The sequence below is a fragment of the Nannobrachium achirus genome (genome assembly GCF_963921795.1).
Source record: "Nannobrachium achirus genome assembly, chromosome: 7".
Lineage (NCBI taxonomy): Eukaryota > Metazoa > Chordata > Actinopteri > Myctophiformes > Myctophidae > Nannobrachium > Nannobrachium achirus.
This window is the reverse complement of record NC_137816.1, coordinates 21,480,562-21,498,907: the sequence shown is the minus strand read 5'-3', so window position 1 is coordinate 21,498,907 and position 18,346 is coordinate 21,480,562. Positions and strand designations below refer to the sequence as shown.

The 18,346-nt window shown below is 41.8% G+C and overlaps 1 protein-coding gene across 1 annotated transcript in view; it reads left to right on the top strand.

Annotated features, from left to right (window-relative positions):
• adcy7 (adenylate cyclase 7) overlaps positions 1-16,806 on the top strand; it is a 53,084-nt gene extending 36,278 nt beyond the window's left edge. Inside the window, exons 16-26 of the mRNA XM_080729933.1 lie at positions 744-828; positions 2,281-2,418; positions 2,631-2,735; positions 3,147-3,343; positions 4,323-4,434; positions 5,435-5,638; positions 10,793-10,939; positions 11,330-11,437; positions 12,431-12,545; positions 14,597-14,721; positions 15,489-16,806. Of these exons, the coding sequence (XP_080586059.1) occupies positions 744-828; positions 2,281-2,418; positions 2,631-2,735; positions 3,147-3,343; positions 4,323-4,434; positions 5,435-5,638; positions 10,793-10,939; positions 11,330-11,437; positions 12,431-12,545; positions 14,597-14,721; positions 15,489-15,635 (1,483 nt within the window). The 3' untranslated portion in view covers positions 15,636-16,806. The remainder of the gene's footprint in view (positions 1-743; positions 829-2,280; positions 2,419-2,630; positions 2,736-3,146; positions 3,344-4,322; positions 4,435-5,434; positions 5,639-10,792; positions 10,940-11,329; positions 11,438-12,430; positions 12,546-14,596; positions 14,722-15,488) is intronic.
• The last annotated feature ends 1,540 nt before the right edge of the window (positions 16,807-18,346 follow it).

Here is an 18,346-nt window from a genome sequence, read left to right as displayed (position 1 = left end):
AATTCATCCGCCTCTGCCAGGGGTTTTCATAGTTGAAAAAAAAGCTTGTTTTGATAAAATAGTTTTTGACGAAATTGTTACACAAATAATTGCGATTATCGATCTAATCTGAGATATATAATTTTTTTTAGTTAGTTAGTATATTAGTTAGTACTAGACCTTACCCGTTCGAAGATGCTGCAAAATATGTGTGGGTTATGGGGAAAGTAACTGTAACTGGTGCGTGCGTGAGAATATGTGGGAGCATCATAATGTAAGGAGCAGCCCATGGAGGAGTGTATATTTATGATGGATACAAATAATTTAACAGCAAAATTAGGTGAATAGATCCATGGCCTGGAGGAACGGACCGTAACCCTGACAACAGGCTGTAGAGCTGTAGAGAGAATAAACGCTAATAAATAGCTTGAATTCGGGAAAAATGAAATTCGGGCTCCGTCACCGTGTGTATAATGCTAATGGCCAATGCCATGTTAAATTTGAGATCAGTCGCTGAAGCGAGTGAATAGATAATGCATTGTGTGACTGACTGACCTACTGACTGACCTCTCTCTCTAATTATAGTATGGATAGCAGAATTAGTTAGTATAGCATCACAAACATTTTAACCGCTTTACCCATATTTCACACTTTGGCTATTCAAAAATAGCAGATCTACAAGCTCACAGTGCGCAACCATGGGACACACTTTGAGATTGTAGATATGTATTTTTATGTTCTGTCCTCTTGTCTTTGTCCCTCAGTCCGTCCACGTTGGGGATGTCATTTGGCGTGCTGGTCTGTGTCCTCGTCTTGACCCTGGCCATCTGTTTTGCAGGCCATCTTCAGGTCAGTATGTGCGTGCGTGCATGCGTGTGTGCACTCACACATGTGTGTTTCAGCATTTAGCTAGCTCTCCGATTTCCGAGCAAAAGCCTAATTTATATTTTGCACGCCGTGTCGCGCACTGACGAATTCCCAACCAGGTTGAATTCCTTACTGATTTCTGACGTTTGGGCCAACCAGCCAAACATCTGTCTTTGAGGCATGTACAGTATAGAGCAATAAAATAAAATATTGACTCCGCTTCAAGTCAACTTCACTACCATCCACCTGCTGCCGGACAGAAACGTCTTATTCCTTCTTATGCTCCAAATGTATTATGTTTCTTTAAGGTTTTTTAGTAAATTAATGACCTACTTTGTCATACTAGTGTCGGCTAGCTAGCTGATTTACAAGCTCACAGGTCGCAAGCTCACAGATGTGAGCTTTTATGTATGTGCTGCTGCTGTATGTACATTATGTATGTACGTACAGTGTGTGTGTGTGTGTGTATGCACACGCATGCATACAGTATGAGTGCATGCTTGTGCATTCAGTACAGGGTGTGTCTTAATTTATTGCTTCCATTTGTACTCTCCGAGTTAAAATAACACCCAGAATGTCACTGTGTGTGTGTGTGTGTGTGTGTGTGTGTGTGTGTGTGTGTGTGTGTGTGTGTGTGTGTGTGTGTGTGTGTGTGTGTGTGTGTGTGTGTGTGTGTGTGTGTGTGTGTGTGTGTGTGTGTGTGTATGTTAACATGCTCTAAAGTTCCAGCTATTCATTCCATTCACCAATTGGCCTGACCTTCTATATCTGACCCCACTGGCCTGCAGTGTCATGACACAATGAATGGTGAAGGCAGCCAGTCACATTCCTTCAGTGAAAATAGCCGCTAGCTACTGTACATGATACATGAGTGCTGCCTGGCACCATGCCCAACACACACCATGTCTGACCGACTAAATGTCACACAACGTTCCTCATACCTGACACTGTTTCCATCGCTGAAATGAAACGCATTATGGCTGTATAGCTTGAGGAACACAGTACAACATGGCGCCACTTCTCCATTGAAAACCCCCTCGAAAACAAGATGCTGCGTCCTCTAATGACATTTCAAAATAAGAAGCACTTTAAAAAGTATATGTTTTCAATGAATTGAGGTGAAAAAAGGTCTATCTATATACAAATTGATAGGTCCGATTAACCACTTAAGCCCTGTATGATGTTGTACAAAAAATAGCATTGTTGCACAAAAAATAACAAGCTCACAATGCATCATATTGCGACATGTTATACCATGTAGGTTGTCAGTTTTGCTATTTTAATAGTTTTTAATTAACTTTTAAGGTGAAATTTCAATGTTTTCCCCCCAACTAAAATCGTTGATTGATTCTTTTTTTAGGACTGATTAAATCAATGAGTTGGATGAACTGTTACCCCTCTCTCATCCTCCTCGTCTCCTCTCTGTCTCTACAGAGGTTGTTTCCAGAGAAGCTGTCCGGCTGCCGCTGGCTGTCGGCGGTATCCGAGGCTGTGGTGAAGCGTCCATGTGTGCGCCTCCCCCTGGCCACCATCACCACCGCCGTCATCGTTATCCTGGCCGTGTTCAACCTGGTACGGTGTTTCTAGAGTATATTACATAGTTCCTGGCAGCCTGTTATGTGTGTGGTGCAGTATTGGCATTACTATGGATTTGGTTACAGTTGAAGGGACACACGTATTCTGCTAATTGTAGCCTGTGTCACGCTTTAGCAAGCAAGCTGACATGCCAAACTTCAAAGTCTACTGCTGAATGACACTGTTAACCCCCCCCCCCCCCCTCCCAGTGCTTCATTGACACAGAATTGATAGGATGTCCAGGCGATTGGGCTGAACGTCACATGAATGAGTCCCATGAGGAGAGAACCGAGGAAGACCTCTTCTACCTGCCGGTGAGTGCTGGCCTGGTATTACACGGGTGTTTAAAGTTAAATATTTCCAAAACTATGCATGAACAAACGCATGATTCCACTGTAAGCAGATTTTTTTTACAGTTTGAATGGAGTGTCTAGGTGTAAGTATATATAGGAGAATAGGACTAGTAGTGTGGCAAAGTTTTGGGAAAAAACGATAAATATTTTGGAGAACATGAGTGTGCTTAGCAGACAATAATCGTTATTAATTGCAGTACAATAATCTACTTTGATTTTCATCAGTCGCAGCACATCCTCTATCTGTCTGTTCATTTGTGTGTGTGTGTGTGTGTGTGTGTGTGTGTGTGTGTGTGTGTGTGTGTGTGTGTGTGTGTGTGTGTGTGTGTGTGTGTGTGTGTGTGTGTGTGTGTGTGTGTGTGTGTGTGTCAGTACTCTGTGTTCAGCTGCATCCTGTCTCTGGTGGCGTGTGGCGTGTTCCTTCGGGTGAGCTTTGAGCTGAAGGTGCTCTTCCTCACCCTGGCCTCCACAGCCTACTACATCATCATCCTCAGCTCCAAGAGAGAGCTGTTCATGGCCTATGGAGACCTGCTCTACACCCACATCAATAAGGACTGGAACTGCAGCAGGTGAGTGGGAGGCTCGCAAAGAACCTTGTTACCATTACTTTACAATCACATTTATAATGCATTATAATGCACTTACAGTATAAGGCATTATAATACTTGTTTTAAATGTTAATAATTAAAGGGGAAGACCACCCATTTTCAATATTGAACTATGTAATTAATATAACTTGGAAATAGAAACAAAGTTCCCCCCCTTCTGTGTTGCCTAGAACTGGAGGATTGATTTGGGGGTTTGTATTGTAAAGTACAACTTGATGACATCACACCGTTGTACTTTACAATACAAACCCCAAAATCAATCTTCCAGTTCTATGCAACACAGAAGGGGGGGAACTTTTTTTCTATTTCCACACAACTCCTCTAAGGTATATTAATGACAGTTCAATATTGAAAATGGGTGGTCTTCCCCTTTAAGCATAACAACTAATGACAAAGACACTTTATAACTGATTAAGTTATGGAGCTCCACTGAGCGTATAAAACATGACCAGAATATAGATAACTAGATATATAATGCATTCTAAATGTGCTTATAATGCATTATAGACGTTTTAGCCGTTCTCTGTTTGTTGCCAGTTTGGAAAGACTTGAACAAGGACTGAGTAGGACTGGGAAGGGGGAGTGTGTGATTTTGCAATGTATGATCCAGACTCCATGCTACCTTTGAGCCATCTTTGAATATTGTTGAATGGTATTATTTAATAGCGACTTAACTTTTCTATATTTAATATTTTTGCTTTGTACATTATATCATTTGTATGGATGTTTCATATTGGGCTGAAATACAGCCCTCTTTGACCATGTCTCTCTCGACAAGGACATGCTTGACCTTAGAGACTAATCAAAGTCGAGGTTAGGGTTGAATTTTAGTCAAGACTGGTCAATAAACAGGTCCAGCTGTGAGCATTTGGCTTCGTGTTGCCGTTTTGAAGACAGATATGTCGGTGTTGAGGGAGCTGAATGTGGTTTTGTGCTTCAGTTCTGAAGACATGTCGGTGCTGAGGGGGCTGGGTCTGGTGAAAGACCCCCAGGTGATGAGCTGTGTGTACATCACCCTCTTCCTCTTCACCATGTTCATCATCTCACAACAGGTAAGATGTGCCTGCTCTCACACTTGGGGCCCTATTTTCGTCTGTGCCTTAGTGAGTTCACAACTGCACAAGTTGTGAACTCAAAGCGCTTTACAATGGTCCATTCATTCATACATTCCTTATCCCTAAACTTCTTTGCCTTTGTTTACAATATTGAAAAACATTTTAAAATACTTCAAATAGCCGATCTACAAGCTCCCAGTGTGTCGAGGTAGCTCGTCTAGTTAAGCAATTTTAAAATGTTTTTCAAAATAGTAAAAAAAAATCCAAAGAAGTTTAGGGATTATGGGGTCAGTGTTTCAGTGTTTTTAATGGTGGGGGATGTAGAAAGCATTAAAGGAAAAATGTGCAAGCTTGTGTGTACACAAAAACATTCCCCCCTCCCCCTCTTTGATGCCTTCATTGAGTAGAGAGATCACTAACGAGGAATTGACACTATTATGGCCCAATCAATTACCTTAGTGAACAACCCCTTTGAAGTTCAAAGGAAGCAATTAAGAGCTCTGGCTGAGGCTGAGCTCCCCTTGACAGAAACGTCCCTCCACTGTTTCTGTTGACATTTAATGTCATTATGTCAACATAAAGAGTGGAACAGAACAGAAATACAGCTAGGGATGTGTCTTTCTGCAAGGAAACACCCCAGCACAATAATATAGTTACTGATGAAGGGAAATGACATACATATATATTTTTTAATAGTCTTAAAGTTACCTATTTTTCCTTTAAAAAAAATCAAACCAAGTTTGAAGTGAACGGTGGTGCGTGTGTGCGTGGCCGTGTGTGTAGCAGTTCATTTCAGGGTTGTGTGTGTGTCCGTGCGTGCGTGTGTGTGTGTGTGACGCAACAGCGCCACTTGGTCACCAGCGGTATTGCAGCTCAGGCTACATACACGCATACAAACCTACACACACACACACTCACGCTAAGTAGACGGTGTACCAGCGCTCCAAAATCCCTCTTCCATCCTTAATCCTTCCCTTTCATCTTCCTCTCTTTGTAGAACGAGTACTGCTTCCGGCAGGACTTCCTGCTGAAGAACAAGAACCGCACGGAGCAGGACGAGATCGAGACCAGGGAGAACCTGAACCGGCTGCTGCTGGAGAACGTGCTGCCGGCCCACGTGGCCTCGCTGTTTGTGGGGGAGAACAAAAAGAACGAGGTGGGACTCCGCTGCTCAAACTATGTCAGTAATGCCCAGTGCAAGGTAGGCAGATGTGGTAGTACCATCCTTTCTCCTGCTCTATGCCTGGCCCACCACCACCACCACCACCACCACCACCACCACCACCCTGTGCACAGTGTTGGTTGGCATACACCAGTGGTTCTCAACCTGTGGGTCGGGACCCCCAGAGGGGTCCCCAAATTATTTTGGGGGCTCCCCAGATGATTAGTTAAATGTTAACATTGTTTTCTCATGCAACAGTAAACAGACCAACATACAGTATAAGTGTATACTTGGTATCTGCACATTTCTAAAGTGACAATTTAACTTTAAAGACCTTTTTAGTACCTCTGATTAAACATTGGCCAAATTGTCAAATATTAGAGGCAGAAATTGTGAAAATAGCCGATCTACATGCTGAGCATGTAGATCGGCTATTTTCACAATGGAATGGATCGAGTCAAACTAAATGTAATGCCAACTCCTACAATTCCAAGTGCTTGTGCAGGGTGGGGGGTCTCCAGTTCAAATATGATTATTTTGGGAGTCGCGGCCTGAAAAGGTTGAAAACCACTGGCATACCCAATGATAAATGTTTGGTTTACATGGTTATTAGACCCAGTCTAGTAGTATCACTCAGCTTCATGAACCATCTCCTCCATCAGAGTGGGTTTTTGACATCAGCATGGCTGAGCCCTCCAATGCTGCATCAACGTCGCACTCAACTCACTACAACTTCCAAACAGATGTTTTCAACTGCTGGGTGGGTGGGACCCATAGACGTTAATATTAATCATTAACATTTATGGGACCATAATTTATTAAACGGATATCATGATGATCCGAAAAAAATACTTTAAACTTGCGACTGAAAACATAAACGTTTTTTTTTTTTTTTTTTTTTTTTATGAAAATGCTTACTGTGGTAATAAAATAAAGTGTAAAGTCTGGCCAAAACCTCACTCACTTGAATGGAGTGTTTTTCTACAGCCAGCAGGAGGGAAAATAGTGTCATCTGCTGTGCTATCATTGAGAACTGCAATACGGCTCTTCCTTATTGGCCTAATTTTAAAAAGCGGATGCTTGCCACATGGTGGAACCCAAAAGCCTTTCTCAGATGGTCACAGACTAACTACATCTTTAGATTTGGAAATAATGATTATCTATTACATTGGGAAATCACCAAATTTGGGGTCCCTAAGGAAAAGTCAGTTGATTTGATGAGCTGGTCTTATCAACAATAGCTGGTTTATCATGGGCATGGTTTTTAACGCATTTCGGAAACATCTGTCATTGCTTTGTTTTTATGAACTGTCAAATCATCACATTGTCCGTGTTGATGAAAAGCACACAAGGAAGTGACGCTTTGTGGGGCGTTTTGGTAAATCATTCCTGCATTCTGGCTGCACTTTTTTTCTCCTCATTGAATCACACCAAAGAAGACAATAATATTGAATGACTGTTGAATGAATACTTAGTTAAAACGTTTATTAAGTCCTCTGTGTTTTCTTTTAAATAAACAGTATAGTACTAGCCACTAGCTGTAAAAGACAATAAATACTGAGATATCACATCCATTCTGGGACACTCGTGCTGTTAGTCACAACTCACAAGGACATCAATCTATGGCTGTATTAACCAGCCATAGATTGATGTCCTTGTGAGTTGTGACTAACAGCACGATAACATTTTTAATACATTAAAGTTATTGATTGATGTCTGATGGGAGAATGTGTTGCTGCAGCAGCCAGGATATAGTATGCTTCATTATAAGGAAGAACAATTTAACAAAATATTGTGTCAACACAGACACCAACAGCCACACCAACATTTTGCAGTTCATGCCTACGAGTGAGTGACAGAACTAAAATAAACAAGTACAACAGATAAAGTAAATAAAAATCACAAAAAAATAGAAGTTGCTATTAGGGGACACAGGCTGACCTTTGGATATTTTAAATGACATATCTTTCCCCCACTAACTGTATAGGCCACAATTTGAACTCTTGTGTACATTTCCTGGAAAGCCCAATGTGTGCTTTTCATACAGTACATAATAATGCCAGTGTGGTTTGCTGTGGTGTTCTTTACTCATGGCGAACAACAATGCTCACATTGTCAAATCACATGAACACTATCTCAGATCTGGGGAATTTACAGGAAACCCAGAGCAAATTGTCGTCTTCCCTTTCTGCCCTCCTTGTGAAATATGATATAAAGAGCGAGTGAAACGTACGTCTGTTTCCTGGTAACAGTCATCAAGATATGTCCTCGACAGGGACTTTCTCTCAGAGGTGAAAACATCTGTCACAGCCTTGTCATGTTAATTAATGTTTTGTTGAAGAGAAAGGTGGTTGAACTGCTCTGTTCAGTGTTGCCAGATTTTGCAAGAGAGACAAGCAGCCAGATCTATGAAAACGGTGGGGATCCTAACCACTATATACATCGGCTATTTGATAATAGCAGATCTACATGCATTGCGATGCATTGACCCCAGGGGTCCTTCAGCGGCTTCCAGGGGGTCGCCAGTAAAATTGTTTAATTAATATAGCAACTTTATTTAAAGCTATTCGACAATAGAAACCAGTGATTCACATCCTTTAATGGATGGTGTCAGGGCATTCCAACTTTTGGTGGCAGAGTAGTAGAAAGAGAATTGGCCCATGTTGTTATAAATAAATAAAACAAATTCAAAAAGTGCATATAGCCGGGGACCCAGTCACCAAAATGGGAGGGGACCTGTGATTTTCTGCCGTACTTTTTATTTCTGTTTTATCTATTAGTTTGGTCATTAAGGTCCACAGAATGAGAGGCCTGCTCTGCTGGAAACATCGCGAAAAAAAGTTATGGCCATTTGTATATTCACTGTCCCATTGACTCCACTAGAAATATTTAAAAAAATAAAAAGGTCTGCTTTAATTAGCATGTGAGGGGTCAAACTAGGGGTTCTTCGTGATTCTGAATCCATTGTTTTGCATGAAAAACATTCCTTGGGCTAGATATCGGCCCCCCAAAACAGTCAAAAGTGATGAGTCATCACTTTTTATCCACTTTTCACAGTTTTGGGCTGCCGAAAGTTAACCCAAGCAATGTTTTTCATGCAAAACAAATGCTTGCAATGGATTCAGAATCATGAAGAACCCCTAGTTTGACCCCTCACATCTATACTATAATTTTGCGAATGTCTGAGTGAGTGAGTGTCTGTCTGTCTGTCTGAGTGAGTGAGTGAGTGAGTGAGTGAGTGAGTGAGTGAGTGAGTGAGTGAGTGAGTGAGTGAGTGAGTGAGTGTCTGTCTGTCTGTCTGTCTGTCTGTCTGTCTGTCTGTCTGAAACAGCGTTTCTCCTCAGTGGCTGGAGCAATTGATCTGAAATCGCATCACCATTAGCAGATGAACACACCTAACATAACTGTGAAGCCCGTTTGTCACTTTCACAAATCATATACTGTCTATTAGCATTTTTATGGTGTATCTATATCTATTTAGCCTACAGTACCTTTTGTGACCACACATGTTAAGGGAGGGGCGCTGTTGTTCAGGCCATGCACAATCACACACAAACCCACACACACACACACACACACACGGGGGGGGGGGGGGGGGGGGGGGAGTGTGTGTGTGTGCAGGCGGGCGGGCGGGCGGGGGGGTTCTGGCCCTGTTACAGATGTTGTCCAAAAATCATGCAGATCGGTACACAGTATCTCTGTAGCCGTTAAATGGAACGGGTATTTCTTACATTGATGCTCCTACATATTAGCATGCAAGCACCAGTTAAAGTTACTTTCCATCCCTCATATACTGTGTGCACAGTGCACATCCCATAACCCACACACTGCACATCATTTCGGAGCTCATATCTTTGAACGGGTAAGGGCTAGTGCTAATTAAAGCAGATGTTTTTCCTTTTTTATTTCTAGTGGAGTCAATGGGACAGTGAATATACAAATGGCGATAACTTGTTTTCGCGATGTTTCCGGCAGAGCAGGCCTCTCATTCTGTGGACCTTAACTCATTGTATGCCAGGCCCGATAGTCCTGAGATTATTTCAATGTCTTTACTTGCCAGGCCCGATAGTCCAGAGAATTTACCGTTTTTGAAAAAAAAAAAGAAAAAAAAAAAAAAAATCAAAATGTAGTAGGCATGATAGCAATCGCGAAATTGCATGTTTAACCCCCATAGTAACCCCATCTTTCAAACACGGCAGCCATCTTTGTTTACATTTTAGGAAAACATAATGGCTGCTATCTCATGAATGCCTGAACGGATCTCCATTCTGATTTTTTTGTTTGAAAGCTGTGAGCAATGTGGACACACGTGGTGCATTATCTAGGCATGGGTGTGCATGATCCGTGCACTATAAATTACATGGAAGTCTATGGAGACGAATGGCAAATGGGAGTACGAAGGATTCTTAAAAGACGGTGAATGTGTTAATGACCAAACTAATAGATAAAACAGAAATAAAAAGTACGGCAGAAAATCACAGGTCCTACCCTATTCCTTGAGCTTTTGGGCTTGTGGGTCCCCGGCTAATACTATTCATGGGTTGCATTAGTAGTCCTACAGTGGCCATGTTGAGGACCAACACAGGTGTTCTGATTGGCGTAGAACATTAGTTGGTACACGGACAACTGTGTCCGTGGCAAAGACTTGGCCCTGTCTGTGGCAAATTTTAGATTTACACACCATTATAATGTACTTATTTTGATCATAAGACCCAATTACTGAATGTCAGTCTCCAGGTTTTCTTCAGAATATGTTTGACACAGTGACTGCTCTCCATTCCGACATGTCGCCACTCCGACATTGACTTCTTATTGTCGGAGTGGCGACACTTCCATAGAGGTTAAGTTTAGGGTAAGGGTTAGTGATAGGGCTAGTGTCGGAATGGAGACATGTCGGAAAGGAGACATGTAACTGTTTGACACTGATTTACTACGACACTATGGCACATTATGAGTCCTTTATTACTAATCATCAAACATTATTATTATTTGCAAGGACCCCCATAACTCTGAGAGTGTACGGGTCCTTTTGGTTCCATTTGTACTCTCTGAGTTAAAGACCTGTTATGGACATTCATTATGTGTTTTCTGGTAATATTTTTGTCAGCTCATTTTCTATGTCCGTGGCAAAAATTGAATTCTGACAAAAATGTCCACCCCTGGTTGTGCTTCATCTCTCATTGGTACCAACAGGACCTGTACTACAAGTCCTATGACTGTGTCTGCGTGATGTTCGCCTCGGTGCCAGATTTCAAAGAGTTCTACACTGAATGTGACATCAACAAGGAGGGCCTGGAATGCCTCAGGCTGCTTAACGAAATCATCGCTGACTTTGATGAGGTTGGTTCAAAGACTTTAAAGACTTTCACCTTTTTCCGACTTACCTCTCATTTCATTAACTACTGTAGCACATTCATCTCATTAACGGTTCCCTGCAGTGCTGAAGGCAAAGTAATGTAGCTAACTACGTGTCTTCCTACTGATTTGAGCATATTAACAGACTCTGAATCTCATGGTCTCATGGTTTTGTCAGGTCAGGTCCTAATCAAATACTCTTCAATCTTCAAATAGCCGAAAATAGCTGATCTACAAGCTTGTAGATCAGCTATTTTCGGTGTGTCGCGTGTGCGTCCATATAAGGCATGCTGGCTTCTATTGAATCCAAATGACTGAAACCAGTCAGAACTTTAATCCAGGAAATGTTTTATTTCTGTTTCTTCCTGGTCACAGCTTCTGTCCAAGCCTAAATTCAGTGGTGTGGAGAAGATCAAGACGATAGGCAGCACCTACATGGCAGCAGCAGGCCTCAGTGGGACCCCAGGCCAGGAGAACAACCAGGTAGACCTGCTACTTCCATGTTTCACCATTTAAACCTAGACCAGGAGAACAACCAGGTAGACCTGCTACTTCCATGTACCAACACCAAACATAGTCAGATTGTAATAACCAGGTATGCTGCAGTTCTTCCATGTTCTAACACTTTGGGGCTGTTTCCACAGAGAACGCCTTTTGAGCTGAGGAGTGCTTTGGACATTATGTCCAACATGCAGTGTTTATTGACCTGCAATATTCAAACCAATCAACCACTGCTGTGCTCAAATGCCCTGATCAATTAGCAAACAGTAAATTAGTAAACATGGACTTCTCATGTTTGTGATAACGATTCAATGTGGGGTCGTAAATGACCAGATTGTCAGCGCTGGGAAGAGGAGCGCTCCAGCACGTCTTTTCTTTTTAAAGATTTGTTTTGGGCTTTTATGCCTTTATTGATAGGACAGTAGACTGACAGGAAATGGGGGGAGAGATGGGGAGTGACATGTGGCAAAGGTCGTCCAGATTGGGAATCGAACCGGCGCCGCCGCCAGGCATCCATGCCTATATGGCAATGCCTAAGTGGGATGCGCCTGGACCAGTAGGCCAGGGGGCGCCCTCTCCAGCACGTCTTTACCATAGTCAGTGATGACTCTGATGAAGATGTAGTTGACATGGAAACGTCAGTCACCTTTCATCAATAAAAAAGTTGCTCCAGTGTTTCTCCTTCTTCGCTGTACCCTAATTTAATTATAGATGAAATAAAACTAATAAAATGTTAAAAAATAAAAAAACATTCTGGAAGAACTGGACACTTATGATATAGTTATTGACAGAAATTGATAGAAATATATTGTTTTGTTATAAATATCCACAGGTTGACAAACTAGACAAAGCAAATGTTCTGTACACTTTGTTTTATATTGTGAAAACATCTGCAGACATTCTACCCCGAAATAGCCGCTTGGAAAAACAGAAACGGATGTGGTTTATTAATATGTGTCTTTAATGTTGCTTCAGGACAGAGAGAGGCAGCAGGCCCAGATAGGCAACATGGTGGAGTTTGCCATCGCTCTCATCGGCAAGCTGGACGGCATCAACAGACATTCCTTCAACAGCTTTCGGCTCCGTGTGGGTAAGTAGACATAACCCACGACACCCACACTTACTCCTGCAAGGACACTGTCAGGACCGTGGCAGAGACTACTGGAGGGGAGCCGGTTTAGCTCCTGAAATTCCATCAAAAGCAGATCAGGGGTCACGGTGGCACAGTCTGTAACGCATTCGCCTCACACCTAGAAGGTCCTGGGTTTGATTCCTGATGGGGACGCTGTGGGCGCTGGGGACTCTCCGCAGCATCATCAGTGCCCATACCCTTGGTGGGGTTGGCAAAAGGGCCTTTCTGTGTGGAGTTTGCATGTTCTCCCCATTTCCCCTAGGGTACAGTAGTTACCCTCACAAAAAAAAGTAATCCTGGTCTCTATACTGCCTTTGTTACTTTTCAGGATTCAAATTCAAAAGTAACTTGAGCAACAGTTTTGGACATACATGTATGAGGTTTCCCCCCGACAGAGACGATAATTGTGTACCGCCACATTTTGTAAAAAAAAGAAAAATTGCTTTGCTTTAGAATAGCAGTTTTGTTAAGCGATTGCTTATTGGTGCTCATAGTGGTGTCACACTTGAACATATTTACTATAGATATTTATGAAATATTAAAAAGTACACATTTTAGTATTTTAGTAACTGTACATTTCATTTCATGTAAAGGTGAGTGAGGTCTTTGGATTCAGATATGGAGCGCATCTGTGCTTTTTAAAACTACGCAAGTCCATAGAAATGTGTGTGGGGATTCTGGCTACCGTATTTTCCTGGTAATTTTCTCATCGTCATGGAATTTGTGGAAACAAAAAGAGTAGTTAGTTAGTTAGAGTAGTCAAAACAGAGGATCATCATATACTTTTGAGTTGAACCCATGCAGTGATAAAATCCAGTTGTCAACTTTGTGTTGGTTTACTGACTGATGGTCATAGCTGACCCACATTGGTATTCCCAAATACAAATACATTTGGGGGTCCTTGGCACAAAGGTTTGAGACTCACTGATAATGTACATAATCAGTGGTCATATTTACATACCATAGATACCTTTTAGAGATGTCCTCCGTTTGTTGTTTTATGATACAGACATGCTGTACATCCCAGACTGTTTTACTCATAGCAGCTTTCAACAGAGTTACAGTTCAACGGATGATAAGAGACACATAATAACTTTTTGGCCATAAAACACAGATGTTTTCCTCTGAGAGAGAACACTGACTGCATAAACAGTTTCCGAATGAGCACTTATTACTTATTATTTATAGCCACAGCTGTGTCAAAACAACCATTGAGTAGAGGAATGAAACCCACTAAATAGCCTATCGTAGACATTTTTATTAAAAAGCCATGTGATGGTAATTGGTTCTATAACTCTTTGAGGTTTGACATACAAACATATTTTTCCCAACTGCTGTGGGAAAGAAAAGGAAAGGGGTAGCAGAGTAAGAGGCCTCCCACTGTGCAGGATGTACTGTAACTTATTTACATTACGTCATTATGTAGGCCTACCACTCATCAACTTCATATCATATGGAACCAATGTTGCTTCATCTTGTCAGCATGCTCTACTGTACTTAACCACTTTCAACCGGATGCTCCTCTTTTGGGCATTATAGATGAAAAGATTTCATGAATGGCAGATCACAATGCGTCACATTGCGACGTGTTGTGAGCTTTAGATTGGCTATTTTTTAAATACCTTTTCAAAGTCCATCCGTCCATCCTCAACCGCTTATCCGGAATCGGGTAGCGGGGGTAGCAGGTCCAACTGAGACCTCCAGATTTCCTTATCCTGAGCAACTTCCTCCACTCCCTCAGGGAGTATACTGAAGTGTTCCCAAGCCAGTTTGGAGATGCCACGGGGTCTCCTCCCTGTGGGACTTGCATCGAGTACCTTCCTAGGAAGGCGCTCGGGGGGCATCCGTACTAGATGCCCAAACCACCTAAGCTGACTCCTTTATGAATGCTACAGTTTTGTCTGCTCAGGGAAGCCTTTTGTAAACACTGTAGCATTCCTTATGACACTGTGTGCTCATCCCACAGGTATTAACCACGGTCCTTATGACACTGTGTGCTCATCCCACAGGTATTAACCATGGTCCCGTCATTGCTGGAGTGATTGGAGCCAGGAAGCCTCAGTATGATATCTGGGGCAACACCGTCAACGTGGCCAGCAGAATGGAGAGCACCGGAGAGCTGGGGAAGATCCAGGTACACAGAATGAAACTCACACACACATGGACAACTGTCCTGCACAAATCTGATTCACCAATTAAGCCCTATTTATTACACGGCTTGGTTGAACGTTTGATTTTGATGGTTCAATCACCGAATTAATCTGTCTGTAATTATTCAATAATGGCTGCTGAACTCAATAACAGACGTCTAATCAAAGACTCAAAAGCAACCTGCTCATATCAATCGGTTTAGCAAGAAATGCAGATGTAATTTACAGCTGAACGGTACACACAAGAAAGTTTAAAGAAATAGACAATCCAGTAACCGAATATTGATTCACATTTGATCAACACTTCCTTTTCTGACATTCAAATCACACACACACACACCCAACACATCTGGACACATCATTTCCGGGAGGTCCGGGTGACTTGGGATGTCTGCACACAATCAATGGGGAGCAGGTCATTATAGAGAAATAAACAAATGCGTTCAGGGTGAAGAAGATCAATCACCCTGTCTGGGTTTATTTTCTCAATAATAACTGTTATGATTATCCCTTCATCACGTTGTGATGTTGTAGATCTGCTATTTGTTGCCAAATGTTTGCCTATTATGTTATTGCCCAGAACAGGGACACAAGCATTCATGTTATGTTTTATGAAAACCTTATATCAGTGGTGATCAAACATTTTCATGTCAAGGATCATCCAAAATGAATGAATGATAATATAATAATAATCAACTGCTGTGACCTCCGGTTTAAGTGTGAAACATTTTGTGCCCTGCAAACCTCCCAGGTGACAGAGGAGACGACGGGCGTCCTCCAGAAGCTTGGCTACTCCTGTGAGTGCCGAGGCCTCATCAACGTCAAGGGCAAAGGAGAACTGAAGACCTTCTTCGTGTGCACGGATATGAGCAAGCAGCAGGGCATGGGCCTGAGCTGATAGGCTAAGGCTTATAGCTCCTGGCCTCCCAGAGAAGTCAACAAACTGGGATCTATGGCACATGGAAAAACTTTTTTGCATAGACTCACACAAGTCAAGAGTTTACAAACTCCTCCCACGCACTGTGGATGTTGAAGGGGAGCTGACTGTTAACGCCATCATGGTGGTGATGATGGTGGTAGTGTTACTGACTGAGATGCTGAGGGTGACGAGGAATGTGAGAACTTCTGCGCTGCTACGTGGTGGAGTCCCAACTCCAGGGGCGTCACAAGGGGGAGGGCCCATGGGGCCCAAGTTGGAGGGGCCTTATTTATTTTATATACTTTAGCTATTGAAAAATAGCAGTGCCGTGCTGTGAGCTTATAGCTCTGCTATTTTTTTAAAAGTCGTGAAAATTTGTGCAAATCTTTGAATATATGTATTTTATAAGCGAATATTTTGCAGCACCACTGACATAGAAACATACGTTTTTCAAAAAAATCTTTTTCACGATTAAGAAAAAGAAAAAAATAGCAGATCTACAGGCTCACAGCTTGTATATCTGCTATTTTTCAATAGTTAAAGCAGAAAATAATGCATAGTAATACGTTCCCAGTCTAAATGGGTTAAACTCCCTCCCCCTATGAAGAACAAATCCTTGTACCCAGGGCCCAGAATTTGGTGCGACACTCCCATGCACTATGATGGCATCATGGGGAGCTGTCCGTCCGTCCGCCACAATCTGTCAGACTTGGTGGACTGCATTATATGCTGGAGCGATGTACATACTGTATATTCAACATCTTTTTTTGTGTTTATGCACACACACTTATGTATAGTGATCGGTCGCTTTACCTTTTCTCGTTAGATGTTGTACGTGAAGGGATGTGCATGTTTAATATCAATGCCAAACACAGTGCATTTAATTAAATCCCTTTGGACTGACCATTAGGATCCTGTAAGGAACTGGTTCCAAAATACATTGGATTCCGTTTTCGATGGTGTTTTGGAGCGGTGTTCAGTCGATAGTTTTCTAATTTAAGGGCTGGAACACAAAGCTGTTACTGTGTAATAGGCAAACTATGTGGCCTGATTTGTTGATAGAAATGCTGTACAATAATGCCCCTTGTAAGTGCTGGACAGGAAAGGGGGGGATTTAAATAGTATTTTGCTTATTCAATGTTTTTGGAGCTGAAAAGAAAAGAATGAATTTAATACTGACTTTCAGGTGCTGGCTAAGCTGTACATTTGAAAAAACAACTGAATCTACTTAAAAACATTTACCACAATTTCCGTGTACTTCAGGCTCAGTAATGTTTTGCATAAAGAAATGATTGTAATTGGAACTGAAACGGTGTTGTAGAGCGCCTCGCATCAACACCCTTCAGTTGAAATGGACATTTATTGAGCTACAGCATCAATTTATGAAACATTACTTCCAACTGCAGCTTGGCCAGGCAGAATCTATTTCTTTTCACTTTTACATAATATATGGAAAGATTTTAGTAGTAGTTTGACATGGAAATACACTCTGTTGTGTGGTATACAAGCAATCTGTTAGCTGTAGTGTTTTTTCTTGTGAGTGGATCAGCCAACATGGACCTCCAACGTGTCTTATTGCTGCCCGTCTGCATACATGCTGCAACCAGGGAACTGATGCTGTGCTGTCTTTAGCCTTAAGCCAGTGGTTCTCAAACGTTTTCATGTCAAGGACACCCAAACTGATTTGTATTTGGTGGACCCCCGTCCGAAAAGGTTTTGCCAGGGACCCCCGGGAGAAAAGATTTGTTAAAAATTATTCAAAAGATTTTCAAAAATAAATAAGAAAATATTAAGATGTACAGTATAAGCTCGCCGTGCGGCACCTGTGAGCAGTGAGCTTCTAGATCTGTTGCTTTTGAATAGCCAACATATAAATAGTTTAAGTGGTTACATTATTGTGATGTTATATTAACACATTTTGCTGGGGACCCCCTGGTACCCGTCCCCCCTAGGGGTCCCCGGGCCCCACTTTGAGAACCACTGCCTTAAACCACCTGAATGCTAGATTGCCCTTGCAATATCGGTTCAATGTGTCTTATATGGCCTTATCTTTCCACTGCCATGTCTGTACTAATGTATTGCCTTTGTGTGAACAAAACATTTGTGAATTTTGTACACTTATGCTTGTAATAAATGTTTTCATACGTTTGCTGTATGTCTGAGAAATCAAGGCTTTGCTATAAAGGTTTGAAATGCATAAATGTTACACAAAAAGCACGTTCTGTACAAAATGTGAAATCTCTGGGTGTGTGTTTAGATTTTATTAAATGGCAAGTGCCATTCCATCATGCATTGAAAGGGGATCAATACCAATCATCTCATCTGTAATTGCTTTATTGGCATTTTGTAAAACTATAGCATATTGGAATTTCAAAATGCATTAATTTATATTGAACAGCACAATGAGAAATTTCCCCCTTTCTGACATACTAAAAGGTCATTTGGCAAATAAAATAGTATCCAAGTAGTGATTTCGGACGCAGCCAGGATCTTCTTACACAATGGCTCCTTGAATGCTAGTTACACCATCTTGACAATTCAGTTAGCTGGCCAATATTATTCGCAGGGGTTTGCTGTTGGGCAGAAACCTTATCTCCATATTTTAACTTCATTTATTTTGTAAATGCCCTACTGCCTACTTGATCATACTAGTGTCACACCAAGTTTCAAAAGTAGATCTTGAGCTGGTA